At 40.6% G+C, this 27,995-nt stretch overlaps 1 protein-coding gene across 1 annotated transcript; it reads left to right on the top strand.

Annotated features, from left to right (window-relative positions):
- The first annotated feature begins 9 nt into the window (after positions 1-9).
- Positions 10-27,976, top strand: LOC134310266 (tumor necrosis factor receptor superfamily member 11B-like). Its single transcript, XM_062991816.1, has 5 exons — positions 10-110; positions 15,371-15,737; positions 21,136-21,342; positions 25,066-25,290; positions 27,366-27,976. Exons 1-5 carry the CDS (start codon positions 63-65, stop codon positions 27,755-27,757), a joined length of 1,239 nt encoding a protein of 412 aa, XP_062847886.1. The 5' UTR covers positions 10-62; the 3' UTR covers positions 27,758-27,976.
- Positions 27,977-27,995: the final 19 nt, after the last annotated feature.

Genomic DNA, 27,995 nt, shown 5'->3' with positions numbered 1-27,995 from the left:
TCTGAGAGCGCGCGGTGATACAGAGAGAGAGACACTGAGAGAGAGAGAGAGAGAGAGAGAGAATGAGCGCGCGCGACATGCAGCCCCGGACTGCCGTCAAACTCCGCATGGTAAGTGCATAAGAATATTATATATTATATTACTGTGGTGATGATAATGATGATGTACCGGGGGTGGGGTGGGGTGTTATGTGGTTCATATTTAGGGACTTAAGCGCACGTGCTGTGCAGCGTAAAAGCTGAGCATTTGTAAAGACGCATCGCGCAGGTGAAACGAACAACATTTAAAGTGTTAAATTTAGGTGTCGAGTTAACACCCACAGCACGTGGTCTACAGGGTAGTGGTAGTTCAGTGGTTAAGATACTGGACCAGTAATCTGAAGGTTGCTGGTTTAAGCCCTTCCATCTCCAGGCTACCACTGTTGGGCTCTTAACATTTAATTGCTTGCAATAAATGCTGTCACAATTGTACATTGCTTTGGATAAGTGTCTGCAAAATGCTGTAAATGTAAATATAGCAATAAGTTTACTAATACATCATTCTATTTAGGCTATTTAACATCTGTCATACTAGCCCACCACTGCTGAGATCTGGGTTCGAACCTCAGAGGTGCACTCAGCCAGCCAGGCATCTACACAGACATGATCGGCTATATCTGAAGTCACCAAAGCCCTGCAATGGATTGGCGGCATGTCCAGGGTGAAACCAGACCCGCTGTGACCCTGACTAGGATAAAGCGATTGATAAAAAAGAAATGAAATCATGAACACAGTGTGGAGTTTACTGACATGTTGAATTTACTCTTTTTATAGTGTTGCATCAACACCTCCAGCAAATAATGTGCAACTTACACAACACAAAGGTGTTGGACTGTTGTATTTACACAGTAATACAGTTTATACACCGATCAGCCATAACTTAAAAACACTCACTGTCCATTTTATCAGCTCCACTTACCATATAGAAGCACTTTGTAGTTCTACAATTACTGACTGTAGTCCATCTATTTCTCTACATACCTTTTTCGCCTGCTGTCACCCTGTTCTTCAATGGTCAGGACTCTCCCAGGACCATCACAGAGCAGGTATTATTTAGGTGGTGGATCATTCTCAGCACTGCAGTGACACTGACATGGTCGTGGTGTGTTAGTGTGTGTTGAGTGCTGGTATGAGTGGATCAGACACAGCAGCGCTGCTGGAGTTTTTAAATACTGTGTCCACCCACTGTCCACTCTATTAGACACTCCTACCTAGTTGGTCCACCTTGTAGATGTAAAGTCAGAGACAATTACTCATCTTTTGCTGCTGTTTGAGTTGGTCACCTTCTAGATCTTCATCAGTGGTCACAGGACGCTGCCCACGGGGCGCTGTTGGCTGGATATATTTTTGGTTGGTGGACTATTCTCAGTCCAGCAGTGACCGTGAGGTGTTTCAAAACTCCAGCAGCGCTGCTGTGTCTGATCCACTCATACCAGCACAACACACACTAACACACCACCACCATGTCAGTGTCACTGCAGTGCTGAGAATGATCCACCACCTAAATAATACCTGCTCTGTGATGGCCCTGTGGGGGTCCCGACCATTAAAGAACAGGGTGAAAGCAGGCTAAAAAGCAGGCTATGTAGAGTAACAGATGGACTACAGTCAGTAATTGTAGAACTACAAAGTGCTTCTATATGGTAAGGGGAGCTGATTAAATGGACAGTGAGTGTAGAAACAAGGTGGTGGTTTTAATGTTATGGCAGATCGGTGTATATAGCATACCTTTTATTTACATTTTATTTCGATTTGATCTTAATGTGCACCCATTGTTCAGGATGTAAAAAGTACAATTTACTAAATATGAACACATATAAAGTGGAAAACTGTTCTGCTGTAAGTTTTTCCCTCGGAATACTAACGTCTTTAGGCCAGTTTTAAAAGAACTTAGTGTTTGTAGAACTCTCAGATGGTCAAAAAGGCCATTACAGAGGCGTGGGTCAACTGAGCTAAAAGCGTGATGACCCATCATATCAAGTTTGGTTGTGGGCAGTTGAAGAAGGTGGCTTATGTTTGACCTGAGGTTGTGACTAGACTTTTAGGATTCAAGGGGGGCATTGAGGTAGTCAGGTGCTTTTCCATGAATACACTAATGTTTCATACCAAATCTTGTGCTCTGTATGCACACGACTGAGACATCAGACAGGAACCGCATTACAAAGTCCCGTCTCAGTAAAGCAAAGAATGGATGGTAAGCCTCTCTGCATCAGACAGTGTTAGTAAGGAACAAGGTTCTGATGTTTTATTCCTATTAGTGTTGGATTTGCCCTTACAGTGTTGACTTAACACCAAAATCCTTGTATTAACAGGAGACAAGATAGAACATCTGGCATAGTGTGTGCTGCACAGAAATGGGGATCCTGAAAATATGGGTTCAGCAGTTGTATCCTGTCACTGTTTGTGTGGGTTTCCTCATGGTCCTCTTGGTTTCCTTCCACCTTAATTGGCATCTCCAAATTGCCCCTAGGTTCAGTGAGTGAGTTTACGGATCGGATCTGCCTGGCCAGGCACATCCTTCAGCTGCAGTTATTAGAATATTGCTTTGTCGTTTACACTGGTTACATCCTTCAGCAACAATTATTAGAATATTACTTTGGTGTTTACATCAGTTACATCCTTCAGCTGCAGTTATTAGAATATTACTTCGTTGTTTACATCAGTTACATCCTTCAGCTGCAGTTATTAGAATATTACTTTGGTGTTTACATCAGTTACATCCTTCAGCTGCAGTTATTAGAATATTACTTTGGTGTTTACATCAGTTACATCCTTCAGCTGCAGTTATTAGAATATTACTTTGGTGTTTACATCAGTTACATCCTTCAGCTGCAGTTATTAGAATATTACTTTGGTGTTTACATCAGTTACATCCTTCAGCTACCATTATTAGAATATTACTTTGGTGTTTACATCAGTTACATCCTTCAGCTGCAGTTATTAGAATATTACTTTGGTGTTTACATCAGTTACATCTTTCAGCTGCAGTTATTAGAATATTACTTTGGTGTTTACATCAGTTACATCCTTCAGCTGCAGTTATTAGAATATTACTTTGGTGTTTACATCAGTTACATCCTTCAGCTGCAGTTATTAGAATATTACTTTGGTGTTTACATCAGTTACATCCTTCAGCTGCAGTTATTAGAATATTACTTTGGTGTTTACATCAGTTACATCCTTCAGCTGCAGTTATTAGAATATTACTTTGGTGTTTACATCAGTTACATCCTTCAGCTTAAATTATTAGAATACTGTTTTGGTGTTTACATCAGTTACATCCTTCAGCTGCAGTTATTAGAATATTACTTTGGTGTTTACATCAGTTACATCCTTCAGCTGCAGTTATTAGAATATTACTTTGGTGTTTACATCAGTTACATCCTTCAGCTGCAGTTATTAGAATATTACTTTGGTGTTTACATCAGTTACATCCTTCAGCTCAAATTATTAGAATATTACTTTGGTGTTTACATCAGTTACATCCTTCAGCTCAAATTATTAGAATATTACTTTGGTGTTTACATCAGTTACATCCTTCAGCTCAAATTATTAGAATACTGTTTTGGTGTTTACATCAGTGTATTTAATACCTACAATGTAGAAGTAACATTAACAACTACAGTGAAATATTGTGTCCCTATGCACAAAGCAAAGTCTATAAAGACATGAAGAAAAGCTTGGTTCAAAGAAACTGACCTCAACCCCACTGAACAGCTTTGGAATAAACTGAACATGATTGAGGCTTTCTTGACCAACATCAGTGCCAACCATACAAACACTCTGAATGAATGAATGGGCCCAAGTTTCCACAGATATACTTTAAAATCTTGTGAGAACTTGTAAATCACTTTATTTAAATACCATTTCTTTTTGGAATGGGATGTCCAACAAGCTCATGGTCAGGCGTCCAACTATGTTTGGCTGTATATTGTATGTATACTGATCCCCTTTAAGCTATGATAGGAACTATTTTGGGAAGGCTTTCCACAAGATTTTGAAGTTTGTCTGTGAATTGGTCAGGTCAGGCACTGATGTCTCCACTATTCCTCCTGATTGATGGACTACTATTTTTGCAAGGGTACAGCCGTGCAGGTACAGGTCTTCCCCGATGCCATATCATTTTTTTTATTGTATATTTTATATATCATATTTTATTTCATTGATATTGATGCACTTAAGCAATGTGTTGCTAAAACACTAACTCAGAAAACAAAACAATCAAACTTTTGGCTTTACAAGGTATCTGTTTGAATAACCATTTACAGTGCTGGATTAGCAGCCATCATGTCAATTTGATTTTAGCTCATTTGATAAAAACCAACCCATGCACACCCATGCTAGCTGGATAACTTACAAGACATCACGATTGAAAGTCCAGTTTGGTTCCAAACATTTCATTTAAAACATCTCTCATCCACTATGTTTAATATCAGCTCTTTGCCAGGACTCTGACCCACATTATTGTGCTTTTTTTCAAGCTTTAAAACGGGAAACTTTAAACTTTGACCCTGCAGCCATCTCACACAAGGCTAGATGTAAAATAGCAGATAACGGTTAAAAAAGGAGCCTGGTGTGAACAGACCCCTCAGGCAATATGTCAACAAATTAGGCATACACAACATGTTTCCAAAGAAGACGTGAGCAGTGGTACCACATTTTAAATCCATTTAAAAACAGCCACTTTCACTTACAGTCTAATTAAATAACTATAAAAAATTAAATAGGATTTGATAAGAAATGAACTCAAATTTCATTTATACATGCAGTCATGAAAAAGCAGAAGAACCAATAAGAGATTATATATTTTTAAATGTGTAATATGATGTTATCCACTACCTGTGTGTTCGTTACACACTCTACATTGTCATTTATTTGCACTCAGCACTTGAACAAATGTGCTGATAGTCATCATGCATGTGGCAGCAGCAGCTCAACCCCAATATGAACAGCAACAGATGGACCACTGGAGCTTTATTAAAACGAATAAATGATTAACGTGCGCTAATGCATTTTCATAAAAGCTTTTGAACATACGCCGTATGGCCAAAGATCCCATTTAAAAAACAAATAATATTAAAATAGAATGACCTCTAGCTGTGTCTATTTCACCCAGAACAACCACTCTTCTGAGAAGGCTTCTCACAATACTTTAATCTATGTCTGTGGGAATTTGTACCTATTTAGTTCAAATATCATTTATTTGGCTGGGCACTGATGTTGTTCCAGAAAGCCTTGATTGATGTTCCGGGTCATTCTAAAGCTGTTCAGTGGTGCTGAAGCAGGATCTGTGCAGAACGTTGGAGTTTCTTTAAAACAAGCTTTTCTTAATGTTTTTATAGACCTTTCCGTTGCATAAAGGCCAGTTGTAGCCTAGTGGTTAAGATACTGGTCCAGTAATTAGAAGGTTGCCGGTTCAAGCCTCACCACTGCCAGGTTGCCACTGTTGGGCCCTTGAGCAAGGCCCTTAACCCTCAATTGCTTAGACTGTATATTGTCACAGTACTGTAAGTCGCTTTGGATAAAAGCATCTGCTAAATGCTGAAAATGTAATATTCATTTCTTTATATAATTGTTTTTTTAATTATATATATATAATTGCTGTGACAGAAACACATTCATTTTATAATTAAAACAAGGTGTCCCAGTACTTTTGTCCATATAGTCTATTAGGCCATGCAGCTTTTTTCATGGTGTATTTTGCCAATGCGTTTTTGTCTATGTTTGAACTGCACTATTTACAGCCTAGACTGGATTGAATGATGTTTACTGTCTACTGTCATTTTCTCTGGGTTGCCAAATCTTTAAATTAAATCCATTATCCTTTGTGATTGATGGTACACTGAGGTAAAAATGTCCAGGTTCTATTTTCCCTTGATGTTATACACAATCATGATATTAAAGCAGTAGATATTCAGCATTATTTTTTTATTATGAAGAAGCTAACATAGCAAACCCAGAATTTTGAATGCTCTCAGATCTGTTCTGTTTAGACAGATGTTGGTTGATTTTTCAAGAAGGAAATCTTAGTTTAACTGATGTTTAAATCTGGATAATGTTTGCCTTCACTCTCAATCATTTTCACAGTGTGTATAAGAACTTTATAATCTTGGGAAAAGAAGATGCACCATAGGGTGCACCTGATTTTGTAATATTACCATACATTTGTTGCCTATAAGTCATTTTTTTCTATTACTTAGGGGTCCAGATTTTGCACTGCTTACCAAGCTAGCATTCGTGTGCATTAAACTTTTGCTAATGTGGAACCTTAAAAGGTTTGAGGTTTGTGAATCTCACATAATGTAATTTCTTAGACTGAGTTATAAAAATGATTCAGTAAGTTTGTGGTTGTGGTGTTGTAGCTGTGGTAGTTTTTGGGGTTGTTTAATTACAGGCTAAGTAACTAGCTTAGTTTTTTCTGTACATCAATTTAATGCACTCTGATTGTTTGAATGATGAAGTTGTCTGACATCAGGGGCACTCTCTTGTCATGCTGGAAAGGGAAGGGCACTTGACATTTGACACTCCAGTGGCCTGCACAGAGCACTGAACTCAATTGGACCTTTGATTGCTGGCTCGACCTTCTCGTCCAACATCAGTACCTGACTTAACAAATTCTTTCTTTAACCACTGGGTTTAAATTCTCAGAGACACACTCCAAACACTTGTGGAAAGCCTTATCAGAGTATCCGAGGCTGATATTGCTCCAAAGTTAGGAGGCGACCCCATATAAATTCTGATGGTTTTGAAATGGAACGTCCAACAAGGTGTCCACATCTGTTTGTTCAGGCCATACAGTGTTCATTCTTGTTTAAAAAAATACTAATTTCTGTCTTTTATGTAAATCTTTTTGTAGTAATTAATTAATTGAGTAAATGATTACAGTTCAACAGCAGATTTGATTGACATAATGTATTAGCTCTTATTACCTGTGAACCTTTTTTGATCCTGCAGTGCGGCTGTCATTTGCAGCTGCATGTCCAGTTGTTTTGGTGACCGTACGCAGTGTTTTTACTCTAGCATGAAGAAGAGCTTCTCTGTGCTGAGTTTTGCATGTCTAATTTGCATGTGTCCTTGTTTTCACGCTATCAGATAACAGGGATAATCCAGATGCAGCACAACTTTCCACTTGATAGTGGATCTCCATGTGGGTTCGCACTGTGGGATCGTGAACTTGTGAGAGCGGGAATTTAGTTGTAACGTGCATGGATTGTTATCAGGTCGTTATCATGAGCAGGTGGAAATGCGTGAACTTCCCTGAACCTGTTGTGTTGTCCTTCACCCCCCATCACCTTCCCCCCTACACTACTGTTTTTCTTTATGTTATTTTACCCACCAGGTCTAACAAAAGAAACCTTTTAAAAAATTCTACTGTTGTAACATTGGCATTTAATAATACAAGCTTGTAATTTTCATCCAAAAAGGAACAAATAAACCTTAAAGGAAGTGCAGTGCAACGACTTCCTCTTTTGTGACAGATCGGGCAACGTAGCTTCTGAAGGCCATTGTCTTTCTGAGCCCACCTGGCAGGTGACAAACAGCCGCGAGGGAACGCACCTTAACACTATTCACACAGAAGAGCCGTGGGCAGAGAGAGATAAAAAATAGTACGTGCCTATATGGAATGGCGTGGTGAGGGAGTCCGACCAGAACTAAACTGTTTGCAACAGTCTGGCTGTAGGAAGGAATTTTAAATACAATTCACTAAAAAATATTCATCCCCAAACATTATTCACATGGTCTTAACCTGGGATTTGTGGACGAGGGTTTGTGGGATGAATGCTTCTTAAAGGATCTGACAGACCAGAAAATGTGCTGTCAGCATGTCATTAGTATTAATGCCTTTTGTTTAGTGCAAACATGGGCCACATGTGGCAGCTAGTACAGCTAGCTGACATTTTTGTGCGGTCTTAATTTGCAAATCATTTTGCATAACACAGTGAAGTCATTTTGACCTTTTCAGACGGGTGGTGTTCAGCCATGAATGTCAATGTGATCAGAATTCAACGTCAAGATCAAACCTTGACTGGGCTGCTTGATTTTTTTTAGTATTGTACAGCATTTAGCAGGCGTTTTTATTCCTACAGTAGTGACCGAATACAGTGCAAGCAACTGAGGGTTATGGACCCTGCTCAGGGGTGGTGAGGCTTAAACTTGTGAACTTCCGATCAGTAAACAAACCGCTATGCTACCAATACCCCTGATTATTATTTCTTAAACTTGCTTAAAGACAAACATCTTTTCCAATTTATGCTTTCTGACAGACAGATGCAGATTTTTTTTACAGATGTTTACTAGGCACCAATGTTTGCATCAGTACTGACAAGACAGTCCACACCGATCAGTCATAACGTTAAAACCACCTCCTTGTTTCTACACACATTGTCCATTTTATCAGCTCCGCTTACCATATATAAGCACTTTGTAGTGCTACAATTACTGACTGTAGTTCATCTGTCTCTGCATGCTTTGTTAGCCCTCTTACATGCTGTTCTTCAATGGTCAGGACTCTCCCAGGACCATTAGAGAACAGGTATTATTTGGGTGGTGGGTCATTCTCAGCACTGCAGTGACACTGACATGGTGGGGGGGTTGGGGGGTGTTCGTGTGTGTTGTGCTGGTATAAGTGGATAAGACACAGCAATGCTGCTGGAGTTTTTAAACACCTTACTGTCACTGCTGGACTGAGAATAGTCCACCAACCAAAAATATCCAGCCAACAGCGCCCTGTGGGCAGCGTCCTGTAACCACTGATGAAGGTCTAGAAGATGACCAACTCAAACATCAGCAATAGATGAGCGACCGTCTCTGACTTTACATCTACAAGGTGGACCAACTAGGTAGGAGTGTCTAATAGAGTGGATGGTGAGTGGACACAGTATTTAAAAACTCCAGCAGCACTGCTGTGTCTAATCCACTCATACCAGCACAACACACACTAACACACCACCACCATGTCAGTGTCACTGCAGTGCTGAGAATGATCCACCATCTAAATAATACCTGCTCTGTAGTGGTCCTGTGGCGGTCCTGACCATTGAAGAACAGGGTGAAAGCAGGCTAAAAATGTATGTAGAGAAAGAGATGGACTACAGCCAATAATTGTAGAACTACAAAGTGCTTCTATATGGTAAGTGGAGCTGATAAAATGGACAGTGAGTGTAGAAAGAAGGTTGTTTTAATGTTATGGCAGATCAGTGTAGCTCTGCTTCTGAAAAACACACATTTATCCTGAATACTACTGTAACTATATTTAACAATGAGGAAAACTCATGCCTGCAATGAACCGGTAATGTTTGAGTGGTTTGCATAATTAATTATGAAAAATAACATCCTGAGACTAAAGTGATTCATATTTAAAAATAAAACCTTGTGCCATGTGCAATGAAGGAACCATTTAATCAGGACTGTTTTGTTGATTCACAATTTTTCGCGCTGTTTAATAGTGTTATGTCTACTTATATTTGGAACAGATGGAATGAATGCTGTGAATAAGAATGATTATAGACTCGTTATGACTGCGCTTACTGTAATCGATTTTAGCCAACTCCGTTCTGTAATTCACGAGGAATGTTGATGGTTTTATAATGAGCATACCGATTTTTAAGTCAGGCCACCCAGACATGGAGAGCACCTTATTTTGATTTTCACTTTTTCTGTCCCATTAATTCCACCTTTGTGGCGCCTTTTACTGAGGTTTGGAGTGACTCATTCAGGTTTCTTTTAATCTGTACCAGGTGCCCCTTCATTTTGGTGAAAAGTCAAAGCTTTAGTAGCAGGTAATGTGACTGTGATTATGATTAGGCTTGCTTTTGAGACTTTTTGGTCTCCCCGCCTGCATACAAGCAGTGAATCACAATCAGGACATATTTGGTGTCTAATCCAGTCTTAACACTCCTAATCAATCCAAAGTTCAATGGGTGCTGCTCTGATTTCCATTGATACATTTTACATCATATCCTGTAGAGTGATGTGTCTTGTGTGAAGAAATAATTCTGACACCCTTGTGAAAGACTGATGGCCTACAGGGACAAAATGTAACCAAGTGTTTTGGAAAAAGTCAAATTTATGGTAGTGTTTATAGCGATCTATTTATATGAGAAGGACAGACTGCGCTATTGTAACACACTAATAAAATCCATTCTTTCAGCAAGAGATAATGAACACAGAGGCTAGAAATTTAGCATTTAGCACTTATGCATTTGACTTCTGACTAATGTCCGTTTCACCTCACTGACTATGCAGCATGATCAACATATTTTAAATATTTAATCTTCTCTGCTAAAGATATGAAAACTGTTACCTGAGCATAAAAAGCACAGGCAGAGGTTAATGGGAAATGTATCAAGATTTCATGTCTGGATCATGGTCTGGTTCAAGAGCGGAATCTGATAGTGTGTGTTGATTGATTCTGGAGAGATTTTTTAATGTGAGAGCATAGCATGTCTGTCCATACATGATGCAGTTCTCTGTTAGACTCCATTGCCTGCCAGGCGAAAAAGATGCAGCTAGCAAATGCACCCGTATCAGAGGCAATGTCATGGGCAAGGTTCCACTAGGAGGAATTGGGGACGACTTTACTGGGAGCAAATAGGCGAACGTTAAAATGAAAGGCAAGGTAGAAAGTGATTCTGCTCCCTTGTGCCTTTGTTTAAGCTCTATTAAAATACAAGTTAATTATTAGAGTGAATTATTTTGTCAAAACAAAATATATTTATTTTAGTGAAGCTTTGTCATGATCTAAAACATTTATTTACTCTAACTATTGTTTATTGCTGCCTAAGGAAAACGGTTTCTAGGGTTAGCAGCAGGTTCAAGTTCAAGTGGTGTGTCATACAAGCGCATATTAAAACGAAACTACGTTTCTCCAGGAACATGGTGCAACACAGAACACAAGTGTGAATGATATAGTATACACAGTGCAGACAAAACCAGTGCAATAAATACCAGGAGATAAAAAAGTAGAGGGACAAGACCTTTGTGCTGTTGGCCAGCACATGGTACTAGGTATACCAACTGGGAAATGTAGTTTTCACTTTCAGTCCTGAAAACAAATTTAATTGATACCATTTGATTCTCTTAAATGTGTTTTGATGCACTGTAGTTCTCTCATAGTTTGTGGGTAACAGCACAACATTTAGCTCCAATCACCATAATACACTTTTACCTCCTGTACAAAGATTTTCGGGCTAGCGCATCAAACTTTGAGCTCTAAACTTTTGTTTTGAGTTTAGATCTAGATAATTCATGAAAATTTTAGTCACAGCTACTGACCTGTGCACCTTAAAGTGTTGTATTGTGTCCCAGTGGCTGCGCTAATTGTTTTTAAAAATGATTTTAACTAGTACTCGAAGCTTTCTTCATAAAGCTGAATTTACTTTAACTTTAACTGAAGATTTATACTTTAAACAACACGATCAATTAACGTTTTTAGAAATAATAAATTATAGAGATTAATTATAGAAATTAATTCTAGCTAAATAATAATATTGTTTTTATTTATTATTTATATATCAGTCATAACATGGTAATAGATACTGGCACTACCCATACTTGCCCCCACGTCCACTTCTTCTTGTAGAAGTAGTTAATAAATCCTATATTTACGTTTTTTTGAAGAATACGGGTTGGATGAGCCAGTTCCACTGTTTCCCTTGTTTGCTTTTTCTCGGAATGACCCGGAGCCATGGCGCTTTTTTTTTTCCTGGAATCATTTGTTAAAGCAAAGCAAATTTGATGTCTGGATTTGTTTGTGAAGCGTGAACATGGGTTCACTGGCCTTTTTGTTCATTTCAGTTCATTTTATTCTTATTTTTGACCACTGATTTATCCTGGTGGATCCTGTTTCTTCTGAAACACTGGGTGCATGGCAGGGTGGCAATCGTTTGTGGGGTTTCAGACATAGCCATCTCTGTGTAAACTCCCAGCTGGCCAAAAGCACCTGCTAAGATTGCTATTGAATCTCAGCAGTTGGGTGGTAGCGTAACAGACCTCTGTGCCACCCGAGTGCCCATCATATTGTTTGTTTTGAATTTTTTTCCTTTTGTGTTTTTGTTTTTTGTACTGTAAAGAGAGAAAATATATTATTTATTTGACTGTTTTGGTCAGTGTAGCCCAGAATGAACTGCACATACTCTTATATCATTACTCAATATTATTAAATATTGAGTGTTTAAAAAAGTTCGGTTAGAAACAGTTTTTATTTCATTAGGCAAAATATACACAGAATTTCACCACAATTTCAACAGTTTCAGACATTTCTTATAAACCTTACCAGTAATTTCCTGACCCTGCATCATTTACACCTGCAGTACGTGATACTTTACCAACACGTGAAAGACCTTCTAAATTATATGGTTAAAAGTGCGTGGACACTCATACAACCACACTAAATGGACAAGTATTGGGAAACCCTTTCTAATCATTGGATTCATGTGTTTTAGCCTCAACAATTACTAACAGGTGTATTACATTAATTATATACAGGAAATGATATGCTTCCAACTTTGCATCAACAGTTTATGGAAGTAAGACATAAAGAAAATCTTGATTTAAAAGACCAGTGTCCTGGCCTCAGCCCAAATAAGCAGCTTTGGAATGAACTGGAAAATCAACTGAGGCTTTCTTGACCAACATCAGTGCCCAGCCATACTAATGCTCTTTTCACTAAATGGGCACAAATTCCCAAAGACACACGTCAAAGTCTTGTGCAAAGCCTTTTTGGAAGAGTGGCTGTTGTTCTGTCTGAAGAGATCACACAGGGGTTACTCTGTTTTAATAGCATTTGTTTCTAAAATAGGATATCCAACAAGCTCATTGTCAGGTGTCCAGTTACTGTTGGCCATATAGTGTAAATCAGGTGTTATTGCTGTAGGAGTATAAAATAGATTTCTTCTGCAGCAGTTTTGGGAAGGCCCTTTCTTGTTACAGCTTGACTGTGACCCTGAACACAAAGCTAAGATAGAGATTGAACTTTGAACTTATGTAGGCCTACTTTGTGTTTCTTGTTTCTGGGACCTTTTTGAAAGAATATCACCCACAGATTGACCCGAACCTAAGTGGCTGGAGCTGTGTGGCGGCGACACTACCTTCTGTGCTTCTGTGTTGACCCGGTCAGACCCAAAAACTTTAAGAGCAGAAACTTCAGCAGGGCTAATAATCAAAAGAAAAAGACAAGGACTCCATGTCCCGAGATGGACAATGTGGTAGAACTTTCTGGAGGCCGGCATTCCGGGTTGGAGCCTCCCATTCACAAAAGACATTAGGAATTTAAAATAGTTCCATTTTATGATGACTCACTTATGCATATTTAAGTGTAAAAACAGTTCATGGTTACAATAAAATGGAAAGTGTGGTTGACGGGACGCACCAGCGTTTGAACATGGGCTTATTGGACCACTTCAATCAGCAAGTCTGTGTAAACACTAAGCCTGATTGATCAAACGAACACGAAAGAAACTCTGCACTACAGTTCCTCAGTGGAACGACATCAGGCCAAAGTAAACCCTACATACCTCAACATCGAGGGTTCGAACCTGGCTTCAGGCCACAGAAGTCACCCATCGCGAAGTTTCCTTTAGATCTTCCCAATCGTGTAATTACAGCAACCAGAAGCCCCATGCTAGCATGTAATTTTGGTTTATAGCGCTGTGCTCTGCGTCGCCTGATGGCAGCTTTTCCTCAGAGGCTAAAAGTTCGTTGGTCCTGTGAGCATCAGATTGACATGGGGCTGGCATTCCCCCTACTAAAAGACGAAGTAATGATTTCATGGATCGCACCACCTGCTGCACTGGACAAAGATCGGTCTGGATACGGAGCCAAGCCAAGCCAAGCCTTCGGGTGGAAATCCAAATCGCAGCCACATTAGCAAAATGTGGTTCATGGGGAAGTCCATTTGGAACATCTGGACATTTCTTTTGTGTTGTGGGTCATGCTGGCAACGGCAATGGCTTACGGTGTCCCATAGAGACAACTACACATTACATAAGTCTTAACAACCAGCATCAACTACTGGTTTTGTTTTATAATCATATAAACCACCAAATTATGCTAATTGTATAGCATTGCACGATGGTACTGCAGGTTGTAAACAGCAGTGAACAGCTTCAGAAAGCCAGGGTTTGGGCCTTTCCTTTGATTACTGCAGTGGTTGTAACATGTTACCCTGCTGTTTACCTCCGGTTCCCCTTAAAATAAACAACATTTATTAATTTATTTTCCTTCTATCATTATCAATCACCTATTTCATTCAATCATGTTCATTCCAAGGCTGTTCAAAATGCACTTACAATCAAGTCAATCAACTCTTTGACCAATAAGAGGCAAAGAAATTCCACACTAAAAAAGAGGAATTATAACAAACAAACTGCCACAGCATTTAATAGCACTGAATTAAAGGTATGTGTTATACGATCATATAATGAAACTGTGTGACCAAAAATATGTGGACACCTGATCATGAGCTTGTTTGATGGATCATCTAAAACCACGGAAATGCAACACTGTGCCTATAACAGCTTCTACTCTTCCGAGAAGGTTTTCCACAACATTCTGGATTGTCATTTGTACCTAATCAGGGCAGTTGTAGCCTAGTGGTTAAGGTACAAAGGGTCACTGGTTTAAGCCCCACCACCGCCAGGTTGCCAATGTTGGGCCCCTAACCCTCGATTGCTTAGACAATATACTGTCACAGTACTGTAAGTCACTTTGGATAGAAGCGTATGGTAAATGCCAAAAATGTAAATGTCAGTGTCTAAAGAGCATTTGTTAGGCCAGACATTGATGTAGATGTTCCAGTTCATCTCCTGTCTATGCAGGCTACTGGAGTTCCTCCACATCAAATCTGCCAGGCCTGCTTTTGCACCAGATGATTAGGCGAAGATTTTACTACAGAGGTGGCACAAGCTTGTTAGCACTTATTAGAGGATAATCACTTATTAAAGGGTATCAAGTCAAAAGGATGTTCCACCAAGTACTGAGGCTGGGAGCTGAATAATTTGTCACGAGATGTTTCATTTCAACCCAAAATAATGTCGAATTATGGTCTCAGAAATGCTCATATGTATCCTCGTTTATTAAGACCTCATGTTGTAGATTTTCATTCAATTCTGTACTCATCACCATAATACCTTTTAAGGCAAGGTGGTGAATATTTCCGATTAGCTGTACCTGTAAATGGCAAGTGCTGCTATGATATGCAAAGCAGTACAAATAACATTTGCTGGGTCTGGCATTGGGAGCCAGTGGTTGATTTTAACATTTGAATTTCATGGTAGCATGGTAGCTTACTGTTCATCTAAATCTGTTTCCCATAATTCTTTTCCTCTCTGCAGTTCTTTGTCGTATCATTTGCCTGGGCCTACCAAGATAATACACCCAAATACCAGCACCATGACGCCGTGACGTCCGAGCTCCTACTGTGTGATCAGTGCCCACCGGGTACAGCCGTGGAGCGCCACTGCACGTCATTCTCACCCACTGTGTGCACGCCGTGCCCCGAGAGGCTCTTCGCTGAGCACTGGCACTGGGGCGAGAGCTGTCAACACTGCACCACAGTCTGCAAGGAGAGACAGGTCGTCAAGAGGGAGTGTAACGCTACACTTGATCGTGTCTGTGAGTGTGTACCTGGGTACCACCTGGCTGTGGAGTTCTGCATACCACACACCACCTGTCCACCAGGCTCTGGTGTTGCTATACTAGGTAATAATATTTATAATTACAATAACAGGTTTTATTTTCATAGTGCCAATCAAATACCACCTAGACCAACATGTACAGAATAACTGTCCACTGCTTATCATACATTCCTACCCTAAAACTGTCTGTTTCTTTAATGATCTTGGAATTGTCTATAATGATGTAGTTTTAGAGTTCCTTATCTTTTCCAAATAGGTGTCTCGGTGGGTAGCACTGTCATCTCATATCAAGAAGGTCCTGAGTTTGATTCCCTGGTGGAGCAGGCCAGGTCCTTTCTGTGTGGAGTTTACATATTCTCCCTGTGTCTACATGGGTTTCCTTCTGGAGCGCCAGTAATTGGAGCTACTATACACCGATCAGCCATAACATTAAAACCACCTCCTTGTTTCTACACTCACTGTCCATTTTATCAGCTCCACTTACCATATAGAAGCACTTTGTAGTTCTACAATTACTGACAGTAGTCCATATGTTTCTCTGCATGCTTTGTTAGCCCCCTTTCACCCTGTTCTTTAATGGTCAGGACTCTCCCAGGACCACTACAGAGCAGGTATTATTTGGGTGGTGGATCGCTCTCAGCACTGCAGTGTGTTAGTGTATGTTGTGCTGGTATGAGTGGATAAGACACAGCAACGCTGCTGGAGTTTTTAAACACCTCACTGTCACTGCTGGACTGAGAATAGTCCACCAACCAAAAATATCCAGCCAACAGCGCCCCGTGGGCAGCATCCTGTGATCACTGATGAAGGTCTAGAGAATGACCAACTCAAACATCAGCAATAGATGAGCGATCGTCTCTGACTTTACATCTACAAGGTGGACCAACTAGGTAGGAGTGTCTAATAGAGTGGACAGTGAGTGGACACGGTATTTAAAAACTCCAGCAGCGCTGCTGTGTCTGATCCACTCATACCAGCACAACACACACTAACACACCACCACCATGTTAGTGTCACTGCAGTGCTGAGTATGATCCACCACCCAAATAATACCTGCTCTGTAGTGGTCCTGTGGCGGTCCTGACCATTGAACAACAGGGTGAAGGGGGCTAACAAAGCATGCAGAGAAACAGATGAACTACAGTCAGTAATTGTAGAACTACAAAGTGATTCTATATGGTAAGTGGAGCTGATAAAATGGACAGTGAGTGTAGAAACAAGTGTTTGCCTTCTGACTGGTGACCTGTCCAGGGTCCAGGACCCTGAATTGGATAAACTGGTGGTTAAACAGACAATAAGTAAATGAACTCCAATAGGTTTGACAGTAGGATAAATCAAGGTTCTTTATCACACAACAACCTCTAAAACAATGACAATATAGAGCTTTATAGAGCTTATGTGGCTGCGAACAGTGTTGGTCATGTTGTAGCAACTTTTTTTCCCTCCCAATCTAGTCGTATCCAATTACCCAAATGCATTACGCTTCCTCTTTAGTGATACTGATCCGCACTTCTGATTGAGGTGAGCGAGACTGTCACATGCCCCTCCGACATATGTGCAGTAGCCGACTGCTTCTATTCTACTGCACAAGGCGAGTTCACATGCGGACCATCTTTGTGTACAGAGAGCAACACCCTGATCCTCATTATCCCTCGATTATCAACCACCCAGCAGAGGTTGTAATTGCATCAGTTATGAGGAGTCCCTACCCAGCTTCCTACCCTGTATGAACAACATCCAATCATTGTTTGTGTAGCTGCCCAGCCTAGCTGGACAGCAGAGCTGAGTTTCTAACCAATGAGTTTCTAACCGAAATGTCAGCTCTGGTGTGCTATCGTGTTTTACTGCTGTGCCACCTGAGCGGCTGCAGCTTCTTTTTATAACAGACCCGTTTCTTAGTGGTTCCTGGGTTACAGTTCTTGGGTGACAGTTTGGGTTTTCTTCCTAACCTTGGCAAGTAGACCATTGTTCTATGTATTTTGCTAATGTTGTGGTCAAACTAGCCCTATTTATATGGCCACAGAGAAATTACCAGCCGCAAAGTTAAGTGACATTCTAGAACGTCCCACCAAATAAATCATCTATCAGATTTTGTCAGGAGTATGAAAGAGTTTTTTTTTCTTTTTTGGACAATAATTATCGTTTCAATTGGCACTCAGGTGGCACAGTGGTAAATCATGCAAGTCCACTATTTCTGAAATCCAGGGTTCAAATCTCAGTGGTGCTGTCGTCCAGTTAGGTGTCTACACAGACATGATCGGCTACGTCTGAAGGGAGACAACACCCGAACAGCCTGGCCATTGTGGCGTGCACTTGTCAGTGCGCTCTTAGTGTCAGTCCCAAGCCCAGATAAAATTAAGAGGGTTTAAGAATCCGTGGACCAGAATGATTTGCTCTTGTGACTCCTTATTTGACAGCAGCCAAACATCTTGAAGCTATTTACAGAAATAAATGCGTACAGAAATTACTTTCTCTCTTTCCTCAAATAATATGACATAATAATATGACAGCTTGAGCAGAGACGCCTTACTAATGACATCGGCCTAACTAGAGACGTCCGTCATTAACCACATCTTTCAGTCGGCTATAACAGATGCTTCTCAGAAAGAAACTGGTTGGCTTAACCCTGTCTCGGGGTGCTTCAGTGTTTGCTAAAATCTGATCCTTTTTGTCAGCGGTAATGAATAACATACTTCAAACTTAACGCCCACTAAACTTCAAGTCTGTCAACACAGTTGTTCAATTTGTGGAAAGCTTAACCTTGTCACTGAAATTCTGATTGTCAGCTTTTAGTTACTGGATCACCTTCAAAGTCTAAATGTACCCACAATGCCTCTTGCCTGGCTAAATCCAATTTTCCACTTTGTGTCAGCCACAGCAGAGAAGGGCGAATCCCTCCGAACCTGTCTGCAGATCTGCTCTGTGTTTGTTTTGGGTTTGTTTGAGGTTTGTTTTGGGTTTGCTCGGGCTGGTGGTGATCAGGCTGTTGGCTGTGTGTTTTCATAGGAAGGGTACAGAGAGTGATCGCCTCTTCCAACAATCTGCGGCTTTTCTGACGGACAGACTTATGTTTTGGTCACAGCGGGATGGGCTGCAGGATTCCCCACCCGGGCAAGACCACACCAGCCAGGGATGGGGGCGGAGGGGGGGGGGGGGGGGGGGGGCGGTGGGGGGGGCCTTTAGTGAGTAGCCTTGAATTTCTTTGGGATACTTTATCTCACTTGTGATCAGTTTCCTTTCCTTCTTTCTGGATTCAGTTTTTATACAGAGGTGCATTTCTCCAGCCAAACACTCTGCACGGAGATGTAGGATAACATGCAGGATAAAATGAATTCTTTTAAAAGTTTAAGTGCTTCAATATTTACATTTCATTTTCCCACATTTCCAGACCAGTCGTCTGATACAGCTGGTGTAAAATATCTTGCTCCATCAGATGGCGACAGAGATCTCTGAAGGCAGAACTGTTTTAGTACCTGATATCATTCTGTATAGCTTTGCCCGCTGACCTTTACAGGAAAAACACTAATCACATTAATTCATTGTGACTTTTCTACAGGATTTATTTTGTAGAATAATAATAATAAATATAATTACTAACAAGATGTATGGGTGGTGCAGCTGCCTATTATGCCAGCCCATCACTGCTGAGATCTGGGTTTAAATCTCAGCTGTGCTATCAGCCAGCCAGGCGTTTACACAGACATGATTGGATATGTGTGTGATCTTTGGGGGCAGTGGTAGGGGCCAATCCTGCATAGTGGCTAATGACAAAGAAGTGAAATGAAGTAATTACTCACTCACTCACTTTCTTAACCGCTTATCCAATTAGGGTCGTGTGGGGGGAGGGGGTGCTGGAGCCTATCCCAGCTATTTCAATGGGCGCAAGGCACACGGTAACACCCTGGACGCCAGTTCATCGCAGGGCAGACACACATACACACACCCATTAACCTATAGGGCAATTTAGTGTCTCCTGTAATTAGGAATACAATAATTCTGTGCTTGTATAATTAGTCAAAAATTTAAAAAATGTAGGTACTGTTGGTGTGTATTTAATTTTTACACTTTTATTTAAAGAAATAATTATTAACTGCGATAACAGTTTAACTACGATAGAATTAAATAGAATAAATTTTTTCTATTATTTCATTTTGTCATAAAATTGTAAAAGAATATTTACAAATAACAAAAGGCAAAAAATTTTTTATTGCAATTGTGCCTAGAGTAGTAAATTAAAATAAAACTTAAAGGTGCTTAAAGAAATCTATGATTTTATCCTTTGTTTTATACTATTAATATTTGTAATATTGTTTTATAGACCATATCTATAAATTAGATTATTTTATTATATTATATATAAATTAGATTATAGATTATTTCAATACAAATATCAAATTAAAAACAGCAATTAAATAATTTAATTTTAACATTTATAAATATAAATCTACATATTTACCAAACTGGATATTTCTTTAGTTTATTCAATCACTCTTCTTATATCATTTTTATTCAGTGATAAGTATCTGAAATGATCTAATGTTCTGAAGATCTGATGAACCGATTTGCTTTTTTTATCTGATCAGAGAGTTTTTATTCATAGTGGAAACTCCGACAGGTGTCGGCATGTTCCGTTTTTTTCCCATAAACCACAGAGCTGGTGAAAAGGATCAGAACAAATGAAGCTGTTGGATTTGATCCGCTTGAAAAGAGGAAGTCAAGTGCTTGGCCCACCTGGTGCTGCTGAACCGTTTAGATAACTGGCTGCATGTATTTGCATTTTAGACCCCAAACTGTCAATAACAGTCTAGAAGTTCCCAGATTCCATACTGCTGTTTCAAAGCTACCTTATTTACCTTTATTTATTGAAAGAAATATTTTGTAAAAAATACTGATTGTGTGTGTGTGTACACTACATGAACAAAGGTTTTGGGACACCCCTTTTATTTATTGAATCCATGTGTTTCAGCCACAGGTAATGCTAAGAGGTGTAACAAATCAATTATGTACAGAAAATAATAAGCTTCCAACTTTGCAGCAACAGTTTAGGGAAGGCCCTTCCCTGTTCCAGCATGACTGTGTTCCTGTGCAAAACAAGCTCTATAAAGACATAAATACATGAAGAAATGCTTGGTTTAAAGAAACTCCAGTGTCCTGCACAGAACCCTGATCTCAGCCCTACTGAACAGCTTTGGAATGAACTGGAACACCAATTAAGGCTTTCTTGACCAACATCAGTACCCAGCCATGCAAATGCTCTTTTGACTGAAGGGTACAAATTCCCACAGACATACTTCAAAGTATTGTGAGAAGATTTCTCAGAAAAGTGGCAGTTGTTTAAGCTAAAAAGATCACACAGAGGACACTTAATGCCATTTTTAGTAGGGTGTCCAGCTTTTGGTCATAGCGTGTGTGTATGTGTATCATTGAAAATTTATGCATGTATGTCTATGTGTGTGTTGCAGGCACACCCGACAGTGATACCATATGTGAGAAATGCCCACTGGGTTTTTTCTCCAGCATGACATCAGGCACTGAGCGCTGCATTCCCCACCGTGACTGCTCAAAGCTGGGCATGAAAACCCTAAGAGTGGGCACTGCCACTCAGGATGCCCTCTGCGAGTCTGAAAACACCTTTGACTGCTCTAAGAAACAGACAGAATGCCAAGCTGGTGAGTCCACACATCGCCTTGCCATCTATGTGTTAGCTGCTAGATGACATCTCTCTGATCTTTGATTCACTAAATACTATCTATTATTCATTTATTCAATCACCATTCATTCAATTCACAGGGGCATGTTTCCATTTACATTTGCAACATTCAGCAGACGCTTTTATCTAAAGCGACTTACAATTCTGACTGAATACAGATTGAGCAGTTGCGGGTAGCTAGGGGCCCAAAAATGGCATTTTGGCAACATTGAGGGGCCTGAACTGACAACCTTAGTTTTACTACAGCTAACTCAAATGAATAGTTTACCACTATTACCTTTCCTTAATGCTCTGTAACTGTTTGGGAACTGAGGACACTAAGGACACTGAGGAGGGGTATCATGGTTGAAGCCCTGCAATGGATTGGCGCCCTCCAGAGTATTTCTGCCTTGCGTCTATTTTTCCCAGGCGAGCTAGGCCCACCATCCTGATCAGGAAAAGTAGCTGGTAAAATGAAATGAAATGTGTTCAGAAAAAACTTTGTCTTTTTGCAGTTTATATACTGTACAGACAGCTTACAAATCACTGCATTTTATTTGAATTAGCATTTTACCTACTGTCCCAAATCTTTTGCAATGGCTAACAATGCCATGCCTAAATTTTTAGAAAAATTTATGCTATTCAGCACTTTCGTTTTGGCCCTTTGATGCCGTGAGTGATTGTTTACTCTGCTCTGTCATATCCTCAGGTTAATATAAGGAGTTGAATCAGAGTGTAGGACTGTTTCGGCGTCATTGTTCATGTACGGTGGTCCGAATCGCACTTTCTCTTTCCTTTACTTTTGTTATACTCTGACACACGTTACTCAGTATGAGTCACACACTTTGCATTTCTTCGCTGGAATAGCATGCTGGGGAAAGCCACCATGAGTAAATGAAAACGAATCATTTACCTAACTTGGAAATGTTCTATCAGTATCCATTTGTGGTCTGTTATTGCTTCCGGGTGAATTCTTACTATTATTAGTATTACTGATAGTACATTAATGAGATTTATTGGTTGGAATCTCCCTCCAGACTTTACAGCAAAACAGAACTCATGAGGTCTTATAAAGCCAGTGCTGATGCTCACCCAATATTTATAATAACAACCCCAAATCAGAAAAAGCTGGGACAGTATGGAAAATGCAAATAGAAAACACAGAGTTTCTTACATTTACATTGAATTAAATTTTAATTGCAGACAGTATGAACCCCAGATATTTCATGTTTTGTCTGGTCAACTTAGTTTCATTTATTAATATACATTCATCCATCATTTATTTTTTAAACTTGCATTGTCCATACTGCCCCAGCTTTTGTCCCAGCAGATTTGGGATTGTACATCTTTACTGATCTCCAGTTCACCTCACTTGTATGTCTTTGGACTGTGGGAGGAAACTGGAGCTCCCGGAGGAAACGCACTCAGACACGGGGAGAACATGCAAACTCCACACAGAAAGGACCCGGAATAAGGGCTTAAAGGAAAGCTAGAGAAAAAGATTTGTAAATATATCTCTCCGAAAACATAGTTACTAAGACTCCGGGACTCCACTGTATCATCATGAGAGCCATTATACTTAAATCAAGGAAACTTGGTCTACCCAGGAGTGGCCAACCTGCTTTTATTCTCCGAAGGGGTCAGTAAAAATCATCTATGATGTCACAAGGGTAGAAAAAAACATCTGAATGATTACAGACAGCTAAGGTTCATGATATCACAATACGAAAACTAGGATACATGGGTGGAGGGGTGGTCATACAAAACAGTCATTCACCAGGAGTGCATCTGACATGGGGCAAAGTCATTCTGGAACAGGAAAGGGCCTTTCCTAAACTGTTGCCACAAAGTTAAAAAGTAGTTGCAACAATAAGCTGAGAAGGAGCACAGCTACGCCAAGTGTTTTTTGTAACCTGCACTGTTTAATGCTAGCGATGTTTAATCCATGACACAAGTGAAACAACATCTCTAATTTTAATATGCAAACAACATTTTTGACATGAGTGTTTCATAAACAGGCTTACCATTTGATGCAGTATTCTCTTTTTGGATCCTTTCCCAAGGTTAACAATGCTGCCTGGCTGCCTGCCTACATTCATTGTGTGTAACTATACTATTAGTAGTGCACTAATTAGATACACTATTAAGTACAGTAGGGTGCAGTTTAAAAAGCAGCCAATTCATGGACTGGATCGAGTACAGCACTGATCAAATCCATAAATAAACCATCATACAAATAATTCCGTTCCTAAAACCACAGTTCTAGTCTGAGGTTAAGTGTGAAAATGCAACCAGACAAGAGAATACTCCACCAGAGACAGAGCCTGGGGTCCTCTGAATGACCCTGCGCTAGATCTTTCACTAACGAGCAGCACATTCACTCCACATTCACAAACTGATTCCAAAGTCTAATTAGAACAATGTGTAGTAACGGCAGTTCACATATTTGGAGCTGTATTGGTGTTCCATGCTATTTCATCGTGCCTCCATTTCCTTTTTTGTCAAAGCTGCATGGCTCTGAACATTCAAGACTAGTGACTCAGCTGAGAGATCAACTCTTAGGAATGTTGGGTTCTGGTTTCCGTTGCTCATCTGACAATGCTGATTGATCAGCTAAACAGTCTGTGAGTGAAAGGAGACTGTGAGCTCGCCAGGAAAGCTCACGTTTCTCCATTTGCACGTATTTTTATACATGCTGTCCAGGCCAATTTATTAATTGTTCATCTTGGGTCGACGCAGCAACATTTTGGATCTGAATCTTTAAAAATGAAAGGGGTGTGATCAGTGCAGCCATGGTCATGCAAACCAGTAATACTGATGCATCTGTAAAGCATAATGCACTTGGGGTCATTTAGTACAAAATGGGAACACTGGTACACTGTAAATTGCCGATTTCTGACATGCGGGTGTGTACCCCCAGAGTTCCGCCAAATAGTGACAGGGGTCATCAAAAAAGTTCAGAATTTATGCTTCATATTATTGCAGTGTCTTTAAAAATAACAATCCAACCATTTCACTCACTGCCCAAAAATGCATCAGTGCATTCATTGATTATTAATTCATTGTCATCAACTGCTTCATTCTGGTCGGGCTTGCAGTGGGTCAGGCACCACTTAAAACACTGGGCACATTCATTAATGTAAATCAAATCAACCAGTACATCTTCTGCATGTTTTTGGGAGATGGGAGGAATCCGGAGTACCCAGATAAACCCACAGGACACAGGAATTGACCAGTCCCACAAAAGCCTGGGTGGTGCCGTGGTAAAGTTTGCTAGCCCACTACTGCTGAGATCCATGGTTCCAATCTCAGCGGTGCTCTGGGCCTGATGGGCATCTGCACGGACCTGACTGGCTAATGTCCGAGGGGGCTGGGGATGGCCAAAACAGCCTAGCCCTTGGGATGTGTATTTGTCAGTGTATTCTCAGTGCCTGTCCCAAGCCCAGATATAATTAGGAGGTTTGCATCAGAAAGGGCATCTGCCATAATAATGTGGTATACGAACAAGATCTGTTGTAGTGACGCCTAAATATGGGAGCAGCTGAAAGAAAAAAAAAGAAAAAAAATACTGTTCTAGCAGGACATTTTTGAGCCAATCTGTGGCAGAGTATGCAAAGTCGTCAACCAATCAGAAATAAGGTTTTGTCAGTGACCATGTAACAAATGTTGTAATATTTTTTCGGTATCTTTCCTACACTTTTAGATGTCTCTTTATGTGAGGAGGCCATATTCCAGTTCCTGTCATCACCTTCTCTCGCCTCAGTCCCACTGGAGCAATTGCTGGAGAGCCTACCAGGTCGTAAAGTGGACTGGAAGAGTGTGGAGCGGCTGAAAAAGACATGCAACCCCGAACAGCAGGCACCATATCTGCTGCGCCTCTGGAGAGAGCAGAACAAGGACAAGGGCAAGCTCCACAACATCATCCAAGGTTCCGTCATCCAACATCTCACACAGACTTTCTTTTTGACATGAATTCTAAATAGGTGCTCAGGTAGCACAGCAGTTTAATTCTCAAGCCCACCACAACAGATTGGTAGATTATAGTTCTGACCCATTTCTTTTGGCATATAATCATTTTCCCAAGGTTCAGAGGGTCCTTTTGATGGACTCCTAATTTTAAAATCCATCGTAAGTGTTCAATAGGATTTTAGTCATGCAAGCATCTTCAGCGTTCATTTTTGAAATCAGTCCGGAGTTTTTTATGCACATGTGCTTGGCTGTCCATATGGTTTTGGAGCAAACAGGACTCGTTGGACCGGTCATCCTTCTTCCATTGCTCCAATGTTCAGTTCCAATGCCTGTGTGCCCAGAGGGCAGGAGTTGGCATGGACACTTTGGCCCATGACTACTCAGCCCCGTACACAGATTAAAATGATTCGCAGTTGATCTACAGTAGCTTTTCTGTTGATCCGGACCAGACACCATAGCCTTTGTGTCCTCTGGCATCAATGAGTTTTGGCCAATCAACAACCTGTCAATGAATTGGGACTTGTCCCTCCTCTGACCACTGTCTGTGGGTACTCACCACGCCTACCTGTGAAGCCCCTTGCTGTTTTAGAAATACTTCAACCCACATATCTGATCATGATGATTTGGTCTATATAAAAGTCAGTCAGGTCTTCAACCTGGTCATATCTGCTGCCAACTAATTGTGTTAAATTCAGTGCATTTTATTTCAGAGGACCACATTCACTACAGGGCCACGGGTATTTGGACACCTGACCATGAGCTTGCTGGACATCCCAGTTTTAAAAGAAATGGTATTAAAATAGTGACCTTTATATGAGCTTCTCACAAGACTTTGGAGTATGTCTGTTGGAATTTGTGCACATTCATTCAAAAGCTGTTCAGTGGGGCTGAGGTCCGGGCTGTGTTATTTCATGGGGCACGGTCATGCTAGAACAGAAAAAGGCCTTCCTTAAACTGCTGCAAAGTGGACATGAATTTTAATATAAGAAATGGTGTGTTAATACTTCTCCATATAGTGTATCTTCAGAGGGCCAAATGAACGTCATTACTAAAGCTGCACTGATCTGAGATTATGTTCTGGTTTGGCTTTAGCTAGCTAGCTAATCAGTGCTGCTTCACATTACAAGTTAACCATAAGAAATATGAAAAAGCATTGCAGAAAAGTCATGAGCAAAGTCTGAGGTCGACCTGTTTTGAGCGCACTTGGCGAAGATTCGCGTTAATTCCAACCCACAAACTTTTAGAGGAATGTGCTACCCCAAATGCACACGCTGTTCTGTGAACTGACAAACGTTCTGTTTATGAAAGGATTTAGAAAAGCATTATCACAAATTAAAAGGATTTCCTTTTACACCGGAGGTCCTAGCACCGGATGGAGCATCATGTGATCCGTATCGAACCACATTTAATAGTTAATTTATAGAAGTGGTAGAAGTGGTTAAGCACATGAATCATGAATTGTGGTCACACCAAACCAGAAGGTTCTTTTCCACTTCTGTTTAGAAGTGAATCGAACTGCTCCATAAATATGATGGATTTCAGTCATATGAACATTTTAGAGCAAAGCCTCTCAACCTTTTGCATGTTACGTCCCATCTATTCATCACCAGAATGCAAAAAAGCCACACAAAAATAGCTACTTTTTGGGCAAAAGTATGTAGACACCAATTGACCCTGTGCACAAATAGAGGACTATAATAACATGGTACTTCAGCACCTGGACATAGCCCTGACCTCAATGGCACTGAAATTCTTGGGACAAATTGGAACGTTGATTGTAAATCAGGCAGGTTAGGCAGGTCACCAGTGGGCAAACTTAAAAATATTGTGTCAAACCTCTCCAAAATAAGAGAAGAGACTGTTATAGCAAAGTAAAGACAACTCCTTATTTATACCAATGCTTTTGAAATGGTGGTGTCCAACAAGCTCATGGTCAGGTGTCCTGACACTTTTGACCATATAATGTACGTCAAGTCTGCCTCTGTGAATGTGGCTCATAAAACGGCACATAAAACTTCATTTTTTTCTCTCCAGGTTTGACCAAATGTGAGCGAAAGGTGTCGCGCTGCGCTGGTCTGAAGAACGTGACTCTGGGGGACCTGCTGCTGCTGGCGGACTCTCTGCCTGGTGAGAAGTTGAGTGAGGAGTCAGTGCGGGCGCTGGCGCTCTCTTGCCCGAAACAACGCCACGTAGCTCAGCTGCTCCATCTCTGGAAGAGCCGAAACGTCAGCATGGACCTCTCCACAGCTCTGAAACACAGCGTGCGACAGCTGCACTCACGGGACGCGCCAAAAACCTTGCTGCGCACCATTAAGCGCATCAAGAAAGTCATCAGCACATCCGCCGCGCATCGTCAGTATGAAAAGATAATCACCACTGCGCTGGGCGACCGGCTGTGCTTTAAAACCAAACCGTACAATGACTGACAGCCCTGAGGCAAACGGAAACAGGACAGACAGAGAGGGGACTTATTTAAATGCAAATAGAGATGTAAATAATTTTTGGGCTCAGACTGGGGCTGACGTGGCAGGGTGGGATCAGTGCGTTTTTGTTGGGGAGGGTTTGTTAGACGTGAAGACAAAAGAAAATATTTTTGAAGCCTGTTATTGTCTCTTGTTGGACTGCTTTTATTGAAGTTGTAAAAATGTTGGAATGTCAGATATG

The sequence above is a fragment of the Trichomycterus rosablanca genome, chromosome 3 (assembly GCF_030014385.1).
Source record: "Trichomycterus rosablanca isolate fTriRos1 chromosome 3, fTriRos1.hap1, whole genome shotgun sequence".
Lineage (NCBI taxonomy): Eukaryota > Metazoa > Chordata > Actinopteri > Siluriformes > Trichomycteridae > Trichomycterus > Trichomycterus rosablanca.
Note: the sequence above shows the minus strand (reverse complement) of the source record. Positions and strands in the feature narration are given on the sequence as shown.

Bases quoted from the DNA above. Each gene is read 5' to 3' on its own strand.
- LOC134310266 (XM_062991816.1), top strand. From the start codon at position 63: ATGAGCGCGCGCGACATGCAGCCCCGGACTGCCGTCAAACTCCGCATG. The intron at 111-15,370 runs GTAAGTGCATAA...TCCTCTCTGCAG, and splicing joins CTGCCGTCAAACTCCGCATG to TTCTTTGTCGTATCATTTGC. The intron at 21,343-25,065 runs GTGAGTCCACAC...CTACACTTTTAG, and splicing joins ACAGACAGAATGCCAAGCTG to ATGTCTCTTTATGTGAGGAG.